General features: G+C 42.6%; 1 protein-coding gene across 1 annotated transcript; it reads left to right on the forward strand.

The window, feature by feature from the left end:
* Window positions 1–4,461: 4,461 nt before the first annotated feature.
* On the forward strand, window positions 4,462–13,984 carry kcnk13b (potassium channel, subfamily K, member 13b). Its single transcript, XM_073493447.1, has 3 exons — window positions 4,462–4,798; window positions 9,521–10,308; window positions 13,829–13,984. Exons 1-3 carry the CDS (start codon window positions 4,462–4,464, stop codon window positions 13,982–13,984), a joined length of 1,281 nt encoding a protein of 426 aa, XP_073349548.1.
* The last annotated feature ends 431 nt before the right edge of the window (window positions 13,985–14,415 follow it).

A 14,415-nucleotide genomic window follows, 5' to 3' on the forward strand; every position in this document is an offset into this window, starting at 1 on the left:
TTTGCTGTCAAACAATTACCCCTCTTATCGCCAGCTTACAGGATTGCAGATCTGAGAAAGGCTTGTATTAGTAAGTTTTCTAATTTTGCCTGCATTTGATTGAGACTGAGTCAGACTTAGAGGAATAGTTTGACATTTTGCATTAATTTACCGAACCACATAATACACAGACTCACAGCAGACAATAAGCACCGATACGAGCGAGAAAATAAGCACCCCTGCAGCTTAATGAAATGCAAACTGAGATGATATGCCTCTAAATGTGGCAGTTTATTGGAGAAGGTTGGCAAAATGAGGCCATGTATAGACAGAAAGATGTGCTGTGAAAAGAGAAAGAGACATGTAGGCGACAGTATCAAAGCCACATATACAGCGAGCTTAATATATGTATGCTTGTGTCTGTTTGTATGCATGAATAAGCAAACGACATGTGTTCACACCCACCAGCTTGCTTGTGAATGCCCAGACTCTTTTTTTTTTTAATGACCAATAATAAAGGCAACATATGCACAAACACGAGTACACATAGAGTGTGGGTCATGCTTGTAATTACAGAATTTATAAGTCAAATACATTCATGTTTAATTTGATGCTGGTTTATCAAAGTACAATCACTTTCACCAGTCTGAAGGACTGTGGGGATTGGGTTTCTTTTATTCAGTAAATGTGTACTGAGACAAGTCGAGGACTACTAATGAAACGGTTACTGCTGAAAGTGAACTGACCTCTATCTGCAGGGAACACAGACTTAGAGGGCAGCTTTACAGATGTAATGGTTTCAGACTCAGAATGCATCTGTCTACAATAATTCATATTATTAATAAAGCCACCACAGTCCGATAATCTCCGGTGCTGAGTGACACAAGAACCGAACAGTTAATCAATCTATTATTTATATGCAGCATACAGCTTAGCTATTAGTAATACTTGGAAAGTCGAGTTCCAGGAAGTGAAAGCAGAATAATTTGAAGTTTGCCAAAAGAAATTAAGGACTTCTCTAGAAGCAGGATTAGAAACACACACAGATAAGTTTGGTAAAGTAGATCAAAACATCTGAGTGGGATTCATTTCACTGATCTTCATCCGAGCTCTATAACTTTGAACTGTCAGTATTTTTGTTACACTATGTGGGAAGTTGCACCACAGTAAAGCAGCGACTGTTTGGTACAAATGACAACATGAGACAGTAGAGGGAACCGATCATTTTGGCTGTCCATCTCTACAAGAGCTGCAGCCACCTCCACAAAATCAGGCTACGCTTTGATTCAAGGCGACACAAGTGGAGAGGTAAAGCTCACAGCTTCCACAGTAACAGAGAGTAATGAGAAACACTCATCTTTAGGAGGTATTCAACAGAGTGTTGTGTGTTTGTATATTCCATTGTTGGTATAGTATAGTATAGTATAGTATAGTACAGTACAGTACAGTACATGCTGCTTCAGAGCAGAGGCTAGGACAGAAAACTCTCCGACAAACACTAATCTCCAGATAATAGCCAGGAAAACATCGATACTGTGCTGTGTATCATGGATTTGGCCCAGTCTATAAAATCAGTCAGGATACGGCTGTAATCAGATCGTGAGTCATGTACACAGTAAACATTCAGGTAGATCGTTTACCGTCACTGTTGTATTATTTTATCAGGTATTTCTTAATTGCTTCCTCGTCTTTTGTGACCATAATGACTCACCCCGACAAAATCTTCTGTATTCATGACTAAACACGTTTTCTATCGTGTCTTCTCTTATTTTTTATAAATGTGGCACTGGAAGCACTTGAGCACATTTGATAAAGTTTTGTGTTCTTGCGTGATGTTTTTGCAATTGTTGGGTTGTATCCACATGGTTGAACACACAAAAAGATGACATTTTTTCCACATGTTTAGCTTCTTATAAATATGCTTGTCTCATAGTAAAACATTCCTCTTGTTATTGCCTTACCTTCATTAACACTTAATTTATGTCTGAATCACTTTTCTAAATATTAGAGATGACTTCTAATTTACATATTAACTACTTCTTTGGAATAAATCTTATTTTAAAAGTAACTTTTCAATACTGAAATGGCCGGGAACGTTCGGACTGCTTCAGTTAAAAACCGTCTGTAACACTTTCTATGAAGCCAACGTCTATAATGCAATATAACGCGTCATGAAGATACTTGTAATGTGTATAATCATAGTTATAGGCACTCGTGAACATTCATAATTCTTCAAAGCAATTGTCATAACTCATTATTGCACTGAAACATACTTATAATGCATTATATTGCGCCTTCAGTTACAAGCAATCATGATTATTCAGCTTTATTACAACAATCGCAACACATGAAGCAATTTTTAATGACTTATAAGGTCAAGTCAATACTATTTTTTGCAAGAGTCAGTGTATTAAAAATCTCATCATTGCAAAACATTATAATCACTATTATAAATGTGGATTTTATGTAACTATAAGTGTCTAATAGGCAGATGTTAGACATTAAAAACTGGTTATAAGTGACTATAAGTAGTCAAAGTGAAAAAACAGCACACAAAATGCAAGTACTAACATGCAATGAATGGATTACTCATCTATTTCTCCAACATTATAATTAATATGATGGTGCATTAAGTTATGATTATTGCTATAAACCATTGTGGAGAGTCATGGCTACTTATAACTATGATTAAATGGTGTTATAGGCACATTATTAGCATGTTCATAATGTGTTAAAATGCATTATAGACACAAACCAAACGGCTGTCACTGCTCAGCATAAAAGGGATTTCCATGCACTCTTGTCTTGTTGTGTCCTCGACCAGGAACAATCACAGACGACACTCAAAGCTGATGAGCTGCTATTCAAAGGCTGGCAGTTGTTATGTTGCGCAACAGTAATTACAGATATAGGACACAGAAAATTACTTCCATTTTCAAACCTGGTGTAGAATCATCAGCTAATGAATACTAATTATTGATTATAACACCTGATGATGCTAATTAGAATAGTCACCAGTCTGCACACTGAGGTAGTTTATCTTATTATAAGGGAACATTCTCGTCTATTATTTATTATTATTACAAATGTATTCAGGTGATACACAGGTCCTCTATTAGAACTCACTTTAAATGCTTCTATGTGTAATATTAACACTTTTTGGTTTGTTTTTTACATGTTACACTTTTTTTTATTAGTTAAAGTCAGCACTTTGTTGTTACCAAATAAAGAGTTAATTACATAAATTAAATTAAATTAAATTTTAGTAAGTAAAATAATCAACACAATGTGAATAAATAACAGTTTTGGTGTCAAAGACATCTACCAGGCCAGAAAACCTCGTACTCTCAGCGGTCCAAAGCTTCTGTAAACACTAAGAAGTCTGGCTAGCTGCACTGCTAACTGAGCTAACAACTGAGCTAGCGGCAGCTACGGTCATGTATGTATCCAGCTTGCAGTAGTTAGCAGGTGATGTGCTGCCTCCTGTATGCTTGAAGTATGAAATCAACAGGTGGCACATTCTTACATATTGCACCTTTAAAAGTCGAACCCTTACTTTTTATGTTTTCAACTAAAATCTTACACACTGCACCTTTAACGCTCATGTCTGACTGTGATGTTGAACATACATGATGAGTGCGCCCTGGTAAAGTGTGACCTACAGTAGATAAGCTGCTGCTCTGAACTGGCTTTGGACGCATCATCATGTCTGACAGAAATAGCTCTTTGTTGTCTCTGTGATCCTGAATTATTTATCTCGGACCATCGTCCCGTCATGACATTTGCTCACATCGTCCCCCCGGTAAGCACGAGCATGATGCCTGAATCCCTCATCCGAATCTGCAAAGGTCAAGTGATATTGATCTCACTATGCAAACGCGCTCTATATTGTCCGAATCAAACCTCCACGGTTTGGGTTCGGGTCGAACATTTTTCAGGTCAGTCTGAGACTCATTATGAGATTCAGCTCTGAGGTGGAGATTACCAGCTGCATTCATCAGATCTGACAAAGCAAGACTGATGAATGGACAGAGGCTGTGAGTTGATCCCTGCGCCGCCGGTCAATCGGCGGTGCGTAAAAACGCGCGCTCAGGGGTGGAGACTTGTTTGGAGAGGCAGGAGCGGAGAGCGCAGCAGCACGACTCTCTGCATCCACAGGTTGCCGCTCGCATCTCTGAACATCTTGTCAACCCTGGACTGAAGAGTGCAGCTCGATTTAGATGAACAGAGGAGTCGTTTGAGGACGCGCCTGGCTGCAGGGTTTGGACTTGGACTGCACATAGAAGCTCATGAGCAAAAATGCCAAATCCACAGCTATGGACAAGTCGATTATTAACCTGCTTGAACAACAATCAAACTCTACTGCGCAGGACTTTTCTGTCGTAAAAATGATGATTTCCTCCGAGGACTGTGCGTTTTATTCGAGAGCACCATGCCACAGGTCCGTCAGTGCAGCTTCCCCGCGGTGACAACAGCAACATAATGGCATGTCGGAGCGGTTGCTGCTGCGGCTCCGGTCCGATAAACGAGGATAACGCGAGGTTCCTGCTGCTGGCGCTGTTCATCGTCATCTACCTCCTCTGCGGGGCCGCCGTCTTCTCCGCGCTGGAGCAGCCGAAGGAACGCGAGGCGAAGGAGCGCTGGACGCAGAGGTTCGAGCATTTCAGCCAGAAGTACAACCTGAGTAAGAAGGACCTGAACAACTTCCTCAGGAACTACGAGGAGGCGAACGTAGCAGGCATCCGTGTGGACACAATCAGACCTCGATGGGACTTCACCGGCGCGTTTTACTTCGTGGGAACTGTGGTGTCAACCATTGGTGAGATGGAGAAACAGGCACATATATCTCAGTTAGCTCCATCAGCTTTATCTGAAAACATCCAAATCCACCATTTAACATCAGTAATCACAACTTATGATGTGACTCCCTATGTTAAAAATTGCGTCCTGCATAGTTTTCCTTCCTTTTGTGAAGTCTCTAACAGATTCTCCCATACAGAGCTGCAAGTGTTATTGTCATCAGCCATTATTCTGCAGATGAATTCATCTGTTAGTCTGTAAAATGTCAAAGAATTGTGGAAAAATGTGTCTTCAAACTGCTTCTTTTGTCCAGTTAACAGTCCAGAGTTCAAGGACTCGTCAAAAAAAAGGTGAAAATCCTCACATTTCAGAAGCTGGATCCAGCAAATATTTTCCACTTTTGCTTTAAAAAATGACTGACACAACTCATCATTCATCAAAGTAGTTGGCGATTAATTCGGCTGATTGATTCATCATTTACTCGAGCTGCTCTACTGATATCAAGCTACATTTAATGCCTAGTTTTCATGACCCAAATGACAAGCCGCCCCCCAACATGAACATTTTCTGACTCTCGTAGCAGCATTAATGATGGTCCACTGTTAAGCCATGCAGTGAGCCAGCATGCACAAACCCCTCGAATGATATGAAGCCATAATGAATGCTCGTGGGGTTGCACAAAATATATCCTGCTGATAAATGATTGATTTATAATGTGGAGCGAGTTTTAACACAAGAAAATCATCAGAGCAACAGAATATACATCATCCATCTTTAATCACTGCATCCTCACATGCATTACCCCCAGGTGTGCATAAAACTGCAGGTTAGGAACTCTTTAAAATACAAAAATGTGAAATTATTGGTCATCTTAAAGCTGCTGTAAGTGATATTATTATCATCAAAGTAACTCTATATTTCACAGTTATCACTGTTATAGAGTGTTTGGTCAGTAACCCACGTCTCTCCTCCTCCTGCTCATGCAGTAAAAGAGAAAAAACACTTTCTGGTATCCCTGCCCACTTTATCCAATCAGGACAGAGAGCTCCTGTCTGCTCGTCAATGCGCAGAGAGCAGGATCCTCCCATTTGCTGTTATGTCTGCTGATTACCGCACCGCGTTCACGTGGTGATGTAGAGAGGAGGGAGGGGACTGCTAACTGCAAAAACGGACAGGAAGTTAGCTAAAACGATGACATAAGAAGCGGGTAATTATCGGAAATCTATATCGTGCATCACTAAATTGCTTGTTCTCACACTTGTGTCTGACAAGTCGAGATTATGTTGCAAGAACTGTCTGTGCAGGCAAAGTAACTCCAGCTGTGCAACATGTCTCAGTCTCGACTTGGCACTTGCGAATGGATTCCTCTAATTCAACAAAACTAGACTGAGAAAAGGCAATTTAATGCGGCATCAGAGAAACATTTATCCTGAACATCAAGTTCTCCATTTCAGCTGTGGCTGTCTGAGCACTGCAGGCTTCTGTGTTTGTTTTGCAGTCAGAGTCGAGAGAAACAAAAGAACAATCCTTCTAACCAACAGCACTGTTGTACATAGTGCTGATAAATCTATTGATCTTCTGTTGTGGATAACACTGATTCACACTTGCACACTTTGTTATTTTCTTCTCAGCACCTGATGCGTTGTGCCATTTCAACATCTTTGATTGAAGTGAGTTGCTTCATGATGATTGACAGTTTGACAGGCCCTCTGATTAAACGACTGGCCTTAGGCCATTACCGTTTTAATGGGAGTTACAGTGATGAAGGGGCCAGACTGTATCAAGCCATTAAATGAACACATTTCAGACAGATTTTTCAAGTTACCTAACAGGAGAGATGAATGCAGGAGTGATCCTGTAAATCCTGAAAGCCGATGACAGTTTTCAAGATGCCTATTTTCAAAGACGTTGTATTCCTCTAGTCTCCCAGCAGCCGTTCTGCACTTTCCCGAGGCAGAGTGATAAAGACTTCATCACACGTCTTATCAAATAACATTCATGTAACCTTCAATGTGAGGAAGCATCATTGATCAGTGTTACATGAGCAGCTTCAGAATGATGCAACATACAGCTCCACGTCAGGCCCGGTCGGAGGTTCAACAGTGTAAGTAACGTACCCACTGATTAATAATTTCACTGAGGTTGCATCCTGTCTCTGATCTCACCGATGACGGACTCATCACCGTAAAATCGTTTGATGTCATCATCGCTGTAACCTCCTGCAGAGATAATGTAAGCTGCAATATCCTACTTATTACTGTGAATCCAGTTGTGGCAAGTCAACAATCAGAGAGATGATTAATATTTAATTCATGTCAACTATCTCGGCAATTTTCATTATATTGGACACTAATTTACTCAGTCTTTGATTATACACTGGATATAGCTGGAGGCAAAGCCCTCCAGCTATATCCAGCACATACACATCATCATTTTGCATCTTCAAGGAGAGTTCAGAGTGTGTCAGAGTTCGGATCAATACATGGACGAGTAGAGGAGGGATAATCTTGTAATGCACGGTCAGAACAGACACTCACTCACGTACATACTTGAGTGAATGGCAAAAATAAGTTAGATTCTTAGATCGTGAAAATCAAAGCTTATTTTGCTCAGTTTTGCTTCTGGCTGGTTCATCAGTACAAGAGATTAAAAGCTGTCTTAGTAAAAAGTTTTTGATAATAGGTCAAAGGTGAAATCCCGTGTCCCTAAACGTTAACTGCACCAACCAAGATGCATTTTGTAAAACACGTCCAATCACAGAGCTGTGACTGGATTCTCTTGCGTGCGCGGCTATCGGCGGATGCTAAAATCTATACAGCAGAAATCAATTTACTTTTGGATTGTGGATCATTTTTGCATCTGTTTTGGGTTTTGATTGAATTCACTACGCAGATTTGTGCCTCTGACTGACATCTTCTCCACAGCAACAGCAACCGATCAACCACAGAAATGACATAATGATAATAATGATAATATGATAATAATTTCTGAGAAACAAGGTTGAGATACGTTCAAGAAATGGCCATAAATATTGCTTTTCCACTTTAAAGCCACCAACAGCAGCCTGTTAGCCTAGCTTAGCATACCACAAATACTTGAAACAGGGGGCAATAGCTAGCCTGGCAGCCTCACAGTACTTCCTAAGTTCTCTAATTAACACAGTATATCCAGTTTGTTTTCCTCTTACGAAGACCAAAGTGTATAAATGACATGCCTGGTTCTGCAGGCTGTCGTGTGCTGGACTATAACCTGTCGGTTAGTGAGCTTTAGAGGTGGTGGAAGGGGATTTTGTGACCTTCGGGATAGAGCCAAGCAAGCTGTTTGCCTGTTTCTAGTCCTTGCTAAGTGAAGCTAACCAGCTGCTGGCTGTAGCTTCACAGATACAAGACTGGCATCTCTAAGCAATAAGGAAATAAGCATGCTTCACAAGGCTAAGCTCAGGGCTGTGTTGCACAACTCAGCACCCACATTTACATCAACCATGTTCAGAGCTTTTGGTGTCATACTGACACAGCAACATGCTATTTTCATTTCTCATTTCTGTCCCGTGCTGTATATTTTATCAACCAGGCCAAATGCGTCACCAGCATCACATGCAAGACAGCTTATGAAACAATCAGGAAAAGACAAACATGTCTATAAAACGCAGCCTATTTGGCTTAATCGTCGTGCTCTGAAGACAACTCCAGCCCAATTAGCAGCTCGAGAACCAATTTGAATGTGGAGGCAATCAAATCCTCCACGAGAAGCATACCTCAGGCACTGTGAGCAATTAGTCATGCTGCAGAGTATGTTTTTACTGACATGAGATACAATAACATTGATTTTTTTCATGTTGTAAGAATGTAATGCTGCAGTGCCTGTATGCAATCAGTTCATGGCACCACAAAACACAAGTGCGTGTAGCTGTGTAATCGCCACCAAACTGCAATAAATGTTCAAATGTCCGACAGTGTTTTGAATGTAATAAACTGGAAAGGGAGAACAGACGGACAGACGGTGCTTCATTGAGCTTTCAGTGTTAAATGAGGGATGAAAAAGGGGGATGAATCACTGAGATCTGTGCAGTCGATAGAAGACCTCTCGCTTTGACTCCCATTTTGTTCATCTGCCACTTCATGAGAGACAAAAGGAGAAGTCGTCGCACAAACGCCGTCTCAGTTTCCCCCCTCAGGGTAAAAAAACAGTTCAATGGATCTGAACCTTTTTTCTGAAAGTGAGAGAAAAAATCTTCAAAATGAGCCATGAAGTGGCTCCAGTGAGTCTTTCAGTTGCTAAATAACTGCTGGGAATACTGTGAAACGTTAGACGAGCCGACACTTTGGGACTGATTGCGGTGATGTGCTTGGACTGAAAACACCTCATCTCTTAAAGTGAGTGAGTGGCGAAGACACAGAGAGGGAGAGCGCGTCACCAATGGCAACCCAGTGAATTGGAACTAGATCAGTAATTAGCCATCTTTGTTTATGACCGAGAGGATGTTAGTTTGGTTTAAAAGGTACGCCGGCTCGAGGCGATGGCTGCACTCGCTCTCCCTACAAATGATCCACTCATTTACTTAAGGCTGTTTTATTTGTAAGTGTGTGTCTGTGGAGTAAGACTAAGCACTTTACAATTGAAGGCAATGCTTTTATTCAATCACACCTAATCTCCCTGACATTCCCTTCATTTGATCTTGTCCTCAGGTCAGTATTACCACGTAGATTTCTGCTCATTGCTCAGTTTTTCCGTCTGTCTCCAGGGTTTGGGATGACCACTCCTGCCACCATCGGAGGAAAAGTCTTCCTGATGTTCTATGGCCTGCTCGGCTGCGCGGCCACCATCCTCTTCTTCAACCTCTTTCTGGAACGTGTCATCACCGTGATCGCCGTCGTCCTCAAGTCCTGTCACGAGCGACGCCACAACAAGGCCATGCTCCCACAAAACGGCCGGCGAGTCTCCGAGGGAAACAAATCAGGTGGCGCTGGAGGAAGTGGGGGAGGGAAGGGTGAGGATCTGGCTGGCTGGAAGCCCTCAGTCTACTGTGTCATGCTCATTCTGGGAGCAGCAGCCATCTTGGTGTCCTGCTGTGCCTCGCTCATGTACTCTGCGGCCGAGGGCTGGGGCTACCTGGACTCGCTTTACTTCTGCTTTGTGGCCTTCAGCACCATCGGTTTTGGAGACATGGTGAGCAGCCAGCGAGTCGTCTACGAGGGCCACGCCACAGCTGCGTACCGGCTGGGCAACTTCTTCTTCATCCTAACCGGCGTCTGCTGCATCTACTCCCTCTTCAACGTCATCTCCATCGTCATCAAGCAGGTCCTGAACTGGCTGCTGAGGAGGCTGGAGGCCCCTTGCCGCTGTTGTTTCCCCAGGAGAGGTCACCACCCGCATCGGCACCCCAGACGGAACGTGGTGGCCCCAGGTCACCTACGCGCCCGCAGAGACCCTTCGATCGAGACGGACGCCATCAACGAGAGCGAGACTGACACTGGGCGCAGGATGTCTGGAGAGATGATCTCTATGAGGGATTTTCTAGCAGCAAACAAGGTGAGAGATTTGAGGCTGCAGCGGGCCGTGGCTGACAGCGTGTGTTATATGCCATCTGGCTAATGTAATCGTACGTGTTATTACATGCAAGATATTTACTTATCTGCATGAGCAATCTGATTTTGTTGCTCACATGATTTGCAGAAATAACCTTGAGTCAATAATCTTGCTTCCCTGTAGTTGTGTTTACTGCGGTCATTAACTCCTTATTCACGCTGCTCTCAGTCATCATAAGCTGAATTGAATTTTGAATGCTCAGTTGCAGCTTCCTCGCACAATTCTCAAAGCAGAAACTCAGCATGAACTCAAACTAATTTTAATACAATCAATGTTTGTACTAATAACTTGAGAAAAATTACACATATTTACACTTAAAGGTGAAGTGAATAACATCGATCATCTCGTCACAATGCAATGTTCTGCTGGGAAACCTTGGGTCCTGGCATTCAGGTGGATGCTACTTGAGCAACCAACCACCCGACCAGCATTGCAAACCAAGTACAGCTCATGGCAACAGCATTGTCTGATGACAGCGGCCTCCACAGCAAGACAATGTGCCCTGCCACACCACAAAAGCTGCTCGGGCCACTCTTGAGCTGAGTTTTAATGGTGTGGATGGGTGCTGGAGGAGCCGATGCAAACAGTGTACCTCGTCTGTGTGGTGTGTGTCAAGGTTTCATCCATATGAAAAGAACCCAACCCAAGGTTTTCCAGCAGAACATTGAGCAACACAAACATATATGTATATTTGACTGAATGGTGCAATGGATGTGGTTAAAAAGATGATGATTCACAGCCTCAGCTGTACTCTGTGTTTAATGCTAATAACCAAACAAGCTAAGATGAATGTGGTAAACATTATACCTGCTAAGCATACAAGAATCAAGAATTTTGAGCATGTTAGCCTGATGACATTGCCCAAGTAGACGCACAGGGACGTTAGCATGGTTGTAGACAATGGCCCAGTTATGGGCAAGATCACAAAAGGATAGCACGACTTTCACGGACACTAAACCTGACAAAAAGAACCTGTGTGATTCTGAAAGCAACACAAAGAGTGAACTGCATTACCAAGTGAATATTATGTCAGTGCTCGGTATTATTTGCACGTATTAATTTGATGCAAAATTGTCCCCCTTCCCATGCAAATGATCAGTCATTCACAAACACCAGCGCCAACAGCCACACAAAGTCGGAGGGAAGATTATAAGCATCGTCAGAGAGTCGGCGGCCACTGAAGTGTATTTAAAAAGGGGGTGTCACAGAGGGTCTAATCACCAGACTTCACATTCACATTCATCCTTATGGTGCATGCGTCAGTACATAATTGTTCACTCATCCAGATTGAAATGAAGCTGAGCCCAAGTTCAGTTAGGCTGACTATCCTTGTGTAACTCATTCATTCTCAGAACCCTCTCTCTCTCTGTCTGTCTGTCTCTCTCTCTCTCGTCCATTATTTGTGAATACAGTGTATACATTAAAAATCCCAGCCAGCGCAATGGGACTGTTTTATCTGCCTCAGAACGAACATGAGAGCTCTACGTGACTCCCTGGAACAGGAATTCATATTACAGTCAGTTGACAGCAATTTGACTGTTATTTCCCTGTTTTCCCTCGGCGTCCGAACCCAATGATTTGTTCAGCGATTTATATAGTATATAATGATATACGGTGTGAATGAATGAAGTGAAGCAAAATGGCAATTCGAACTGAATGTCGGAGACGCCTGTAAAGTCTGAGAACTGGCTTTGTACATGTTGTACTGGAGAGAGAGATGAGAGGGAGGGGTGGAGGCAGCGGCAGGTAATACACTGACCTTTTCATTGAGTGGCATCATATCTTGAAATCTGTTATAGCCTGAAGAGTTGGGCTGGTGTCAACTTATTAAAATGTATTTTTATTCCAGTAACCTCTCTCCAAACTTTTTTTATGAATAATATAGTCTTGGTCAGTGATTCAGACACTTAAGATGAGGTCAGGGTTGTCCTAAGACATGTTCAACATCATACCGCTGTACTGTGGACGCTATGATGTCACATTTTATTTAATTCCTTTGGTCATTTCAGGTAAATCAGCATATATCCAGATCCAAATATCTGTCTATAAGGTGGCGGTGGGAATAAAAACCCACAGGCACCCACTGATTCTATCAAAATGATAGACGAACCAAAAACATTGGACCCAAAAACCAAAGATGAAGTGGGAATCACTGATCAGGGGGGAAACAAAATGTATAGAAACCGGCCGAAAGAAATCTCACACACAACACACTCAACTCAGATTTTCACCCAAACAGAAAATGCAGAGAGTCAACTGATGGCGTTGACTCCCTGAAAACATACAACCAACTGAGCAGGGGAACTGCAGCCCTCTTTTGTAGCCTCCCAGCTGACTGATTGCAGCCAGCTGAGGGAGAACATCACAGGTGCACCGAATAGCTTCTGATGACCTGAAACCTAGACCTTGAGAAATCCCTGTTCACATCAGGACCTTGGGGAATCTCTGATCTGTCCATAACAACATAAATGTTGTCGTGCCTTCTCATCCCTGAAGTCATCGTCCTGGACAGAGCTGTTGTAGACCACCTCTGTACTGTATCCCCTGTCTTCCAACTGGCATCCGTTGATCTCAGAGGCTGTGTTCAGTCCTGGTCTGGTGTCCAGCTGCGGTCACTGGGAGGCCGGTTGACTGAGCCCCGTTGCCCTCCACAGCTAACTGAGCTACTTGCTAATGCAGCAAGTAGCACGTCCAGTATAGTCCCTTATAGTTTTGGAGCTACCTTCGAATCCTGACCATTTCTTTAAGTTTCAGTACAGCTAAGGCAGATGTAAATGTCATTAGTTTTATTTGCAGATAAATAAGAGTTGGACAATTTGAAATTTTCACTTGATGATGATGCTAGATGAAACATCACCAGAGATATTAAAATTCATCCTAAGGGTAACACCAGGGTCTGTAATTTCATGCTAATCCATCCAATATTTATCTGACATTTCATTAAAAATTCAAAATGTCAATCTCAAAGTGGTGTCACAGTAAAAAGTCAGAGGATTTGTAAAGTAAGTAGGCTCAGCCCTCTGGGGGCTTGAGTGGATATATTTTAGTCTGGATCAATGTAGCTAAAATACACTTCAGTGTGTGTGAAACAGCTCCATTCTGTTTGATTTAATATTGACTGAACCCCAGTGAAACAGCATTACACACCGGTTGTGTAATTTCTCCCCAAATTGCTTTCTAAAGAGAAATTTGAAAGGGAAGGGTTGGTGTGTGTTGGGGGGAAACTAAATGTCTGGTTTCTGTCAGTCACACTTGTTCAGTCGTCTTTGTTCACTTGAATCGGCACTCCTGAGGAGAGGAAAACACCATCTGCTAGCCTCGTATCACACCTGTGAAATCAGATGTGCTTACGCCAGCACACGCTTGTTTCGCAAGACTTTTACTGGTCACAGGTACCACTTCAAACATAGAGAACAAATGTTTCCTCATCTGTTGTTCTCTTTATCTGTTTTCTGTCCTGCAGGTGAACCTGGCTATTATGCAGAAGCAGCTTTCGGAGATGGCCATCGGGCACCCGCGCCAGTCCAGCTCCAGCTCACGTCAGAACGGATTCTCGGGAGGGGTGGGCGCCCTCGGCATCATGAACAACCGGCTGGCAGAGACTAGCGTGGACAGATAGGGGAAACAGCATGAGTCCTTTATAAAGGATACAAAAAGGCTAAGAGGATGAGTTCAAGGACAACGTGACACTGCGGACTGCCTCCCTGAAGAAAGGAGATTCATTTATTGCCATGTTTACACCTGACAATAAGATTCGTCCTCACAAGTTGGACCTCTCTAAGTACAGGTGTGAATGCACTCAAGACACATTGAGGACAGGATGATCTCGAATGTTCGGACTACATTTGGAAGGAATTCACACCTGGTGTTAACATCCATCCAGAGTTAGCCGATCACAGGTGGACAGCTATCAATCTGCATTAAAATGTGTCTCGACATGCGTCTCGAGTGACCACTTGTGATCAGATCTCACTTTCTCGCTCTATCTGCAATTAAACATGTGCGTCACTGATACAAACAAAGCAGTAATTTCATATGAAACATTTGCCG

This window comes from Pagrus major, chromosome 22 (assembly GCF_040436345.1).
Source record: "Pagrus major chromosome 22, Pma_NU_1.0".
NCBI lineage: Eukaryota > Metazoa > Chordata > Actinopteri > Spariformes > Sparidae > Pagrus > Pagrus major.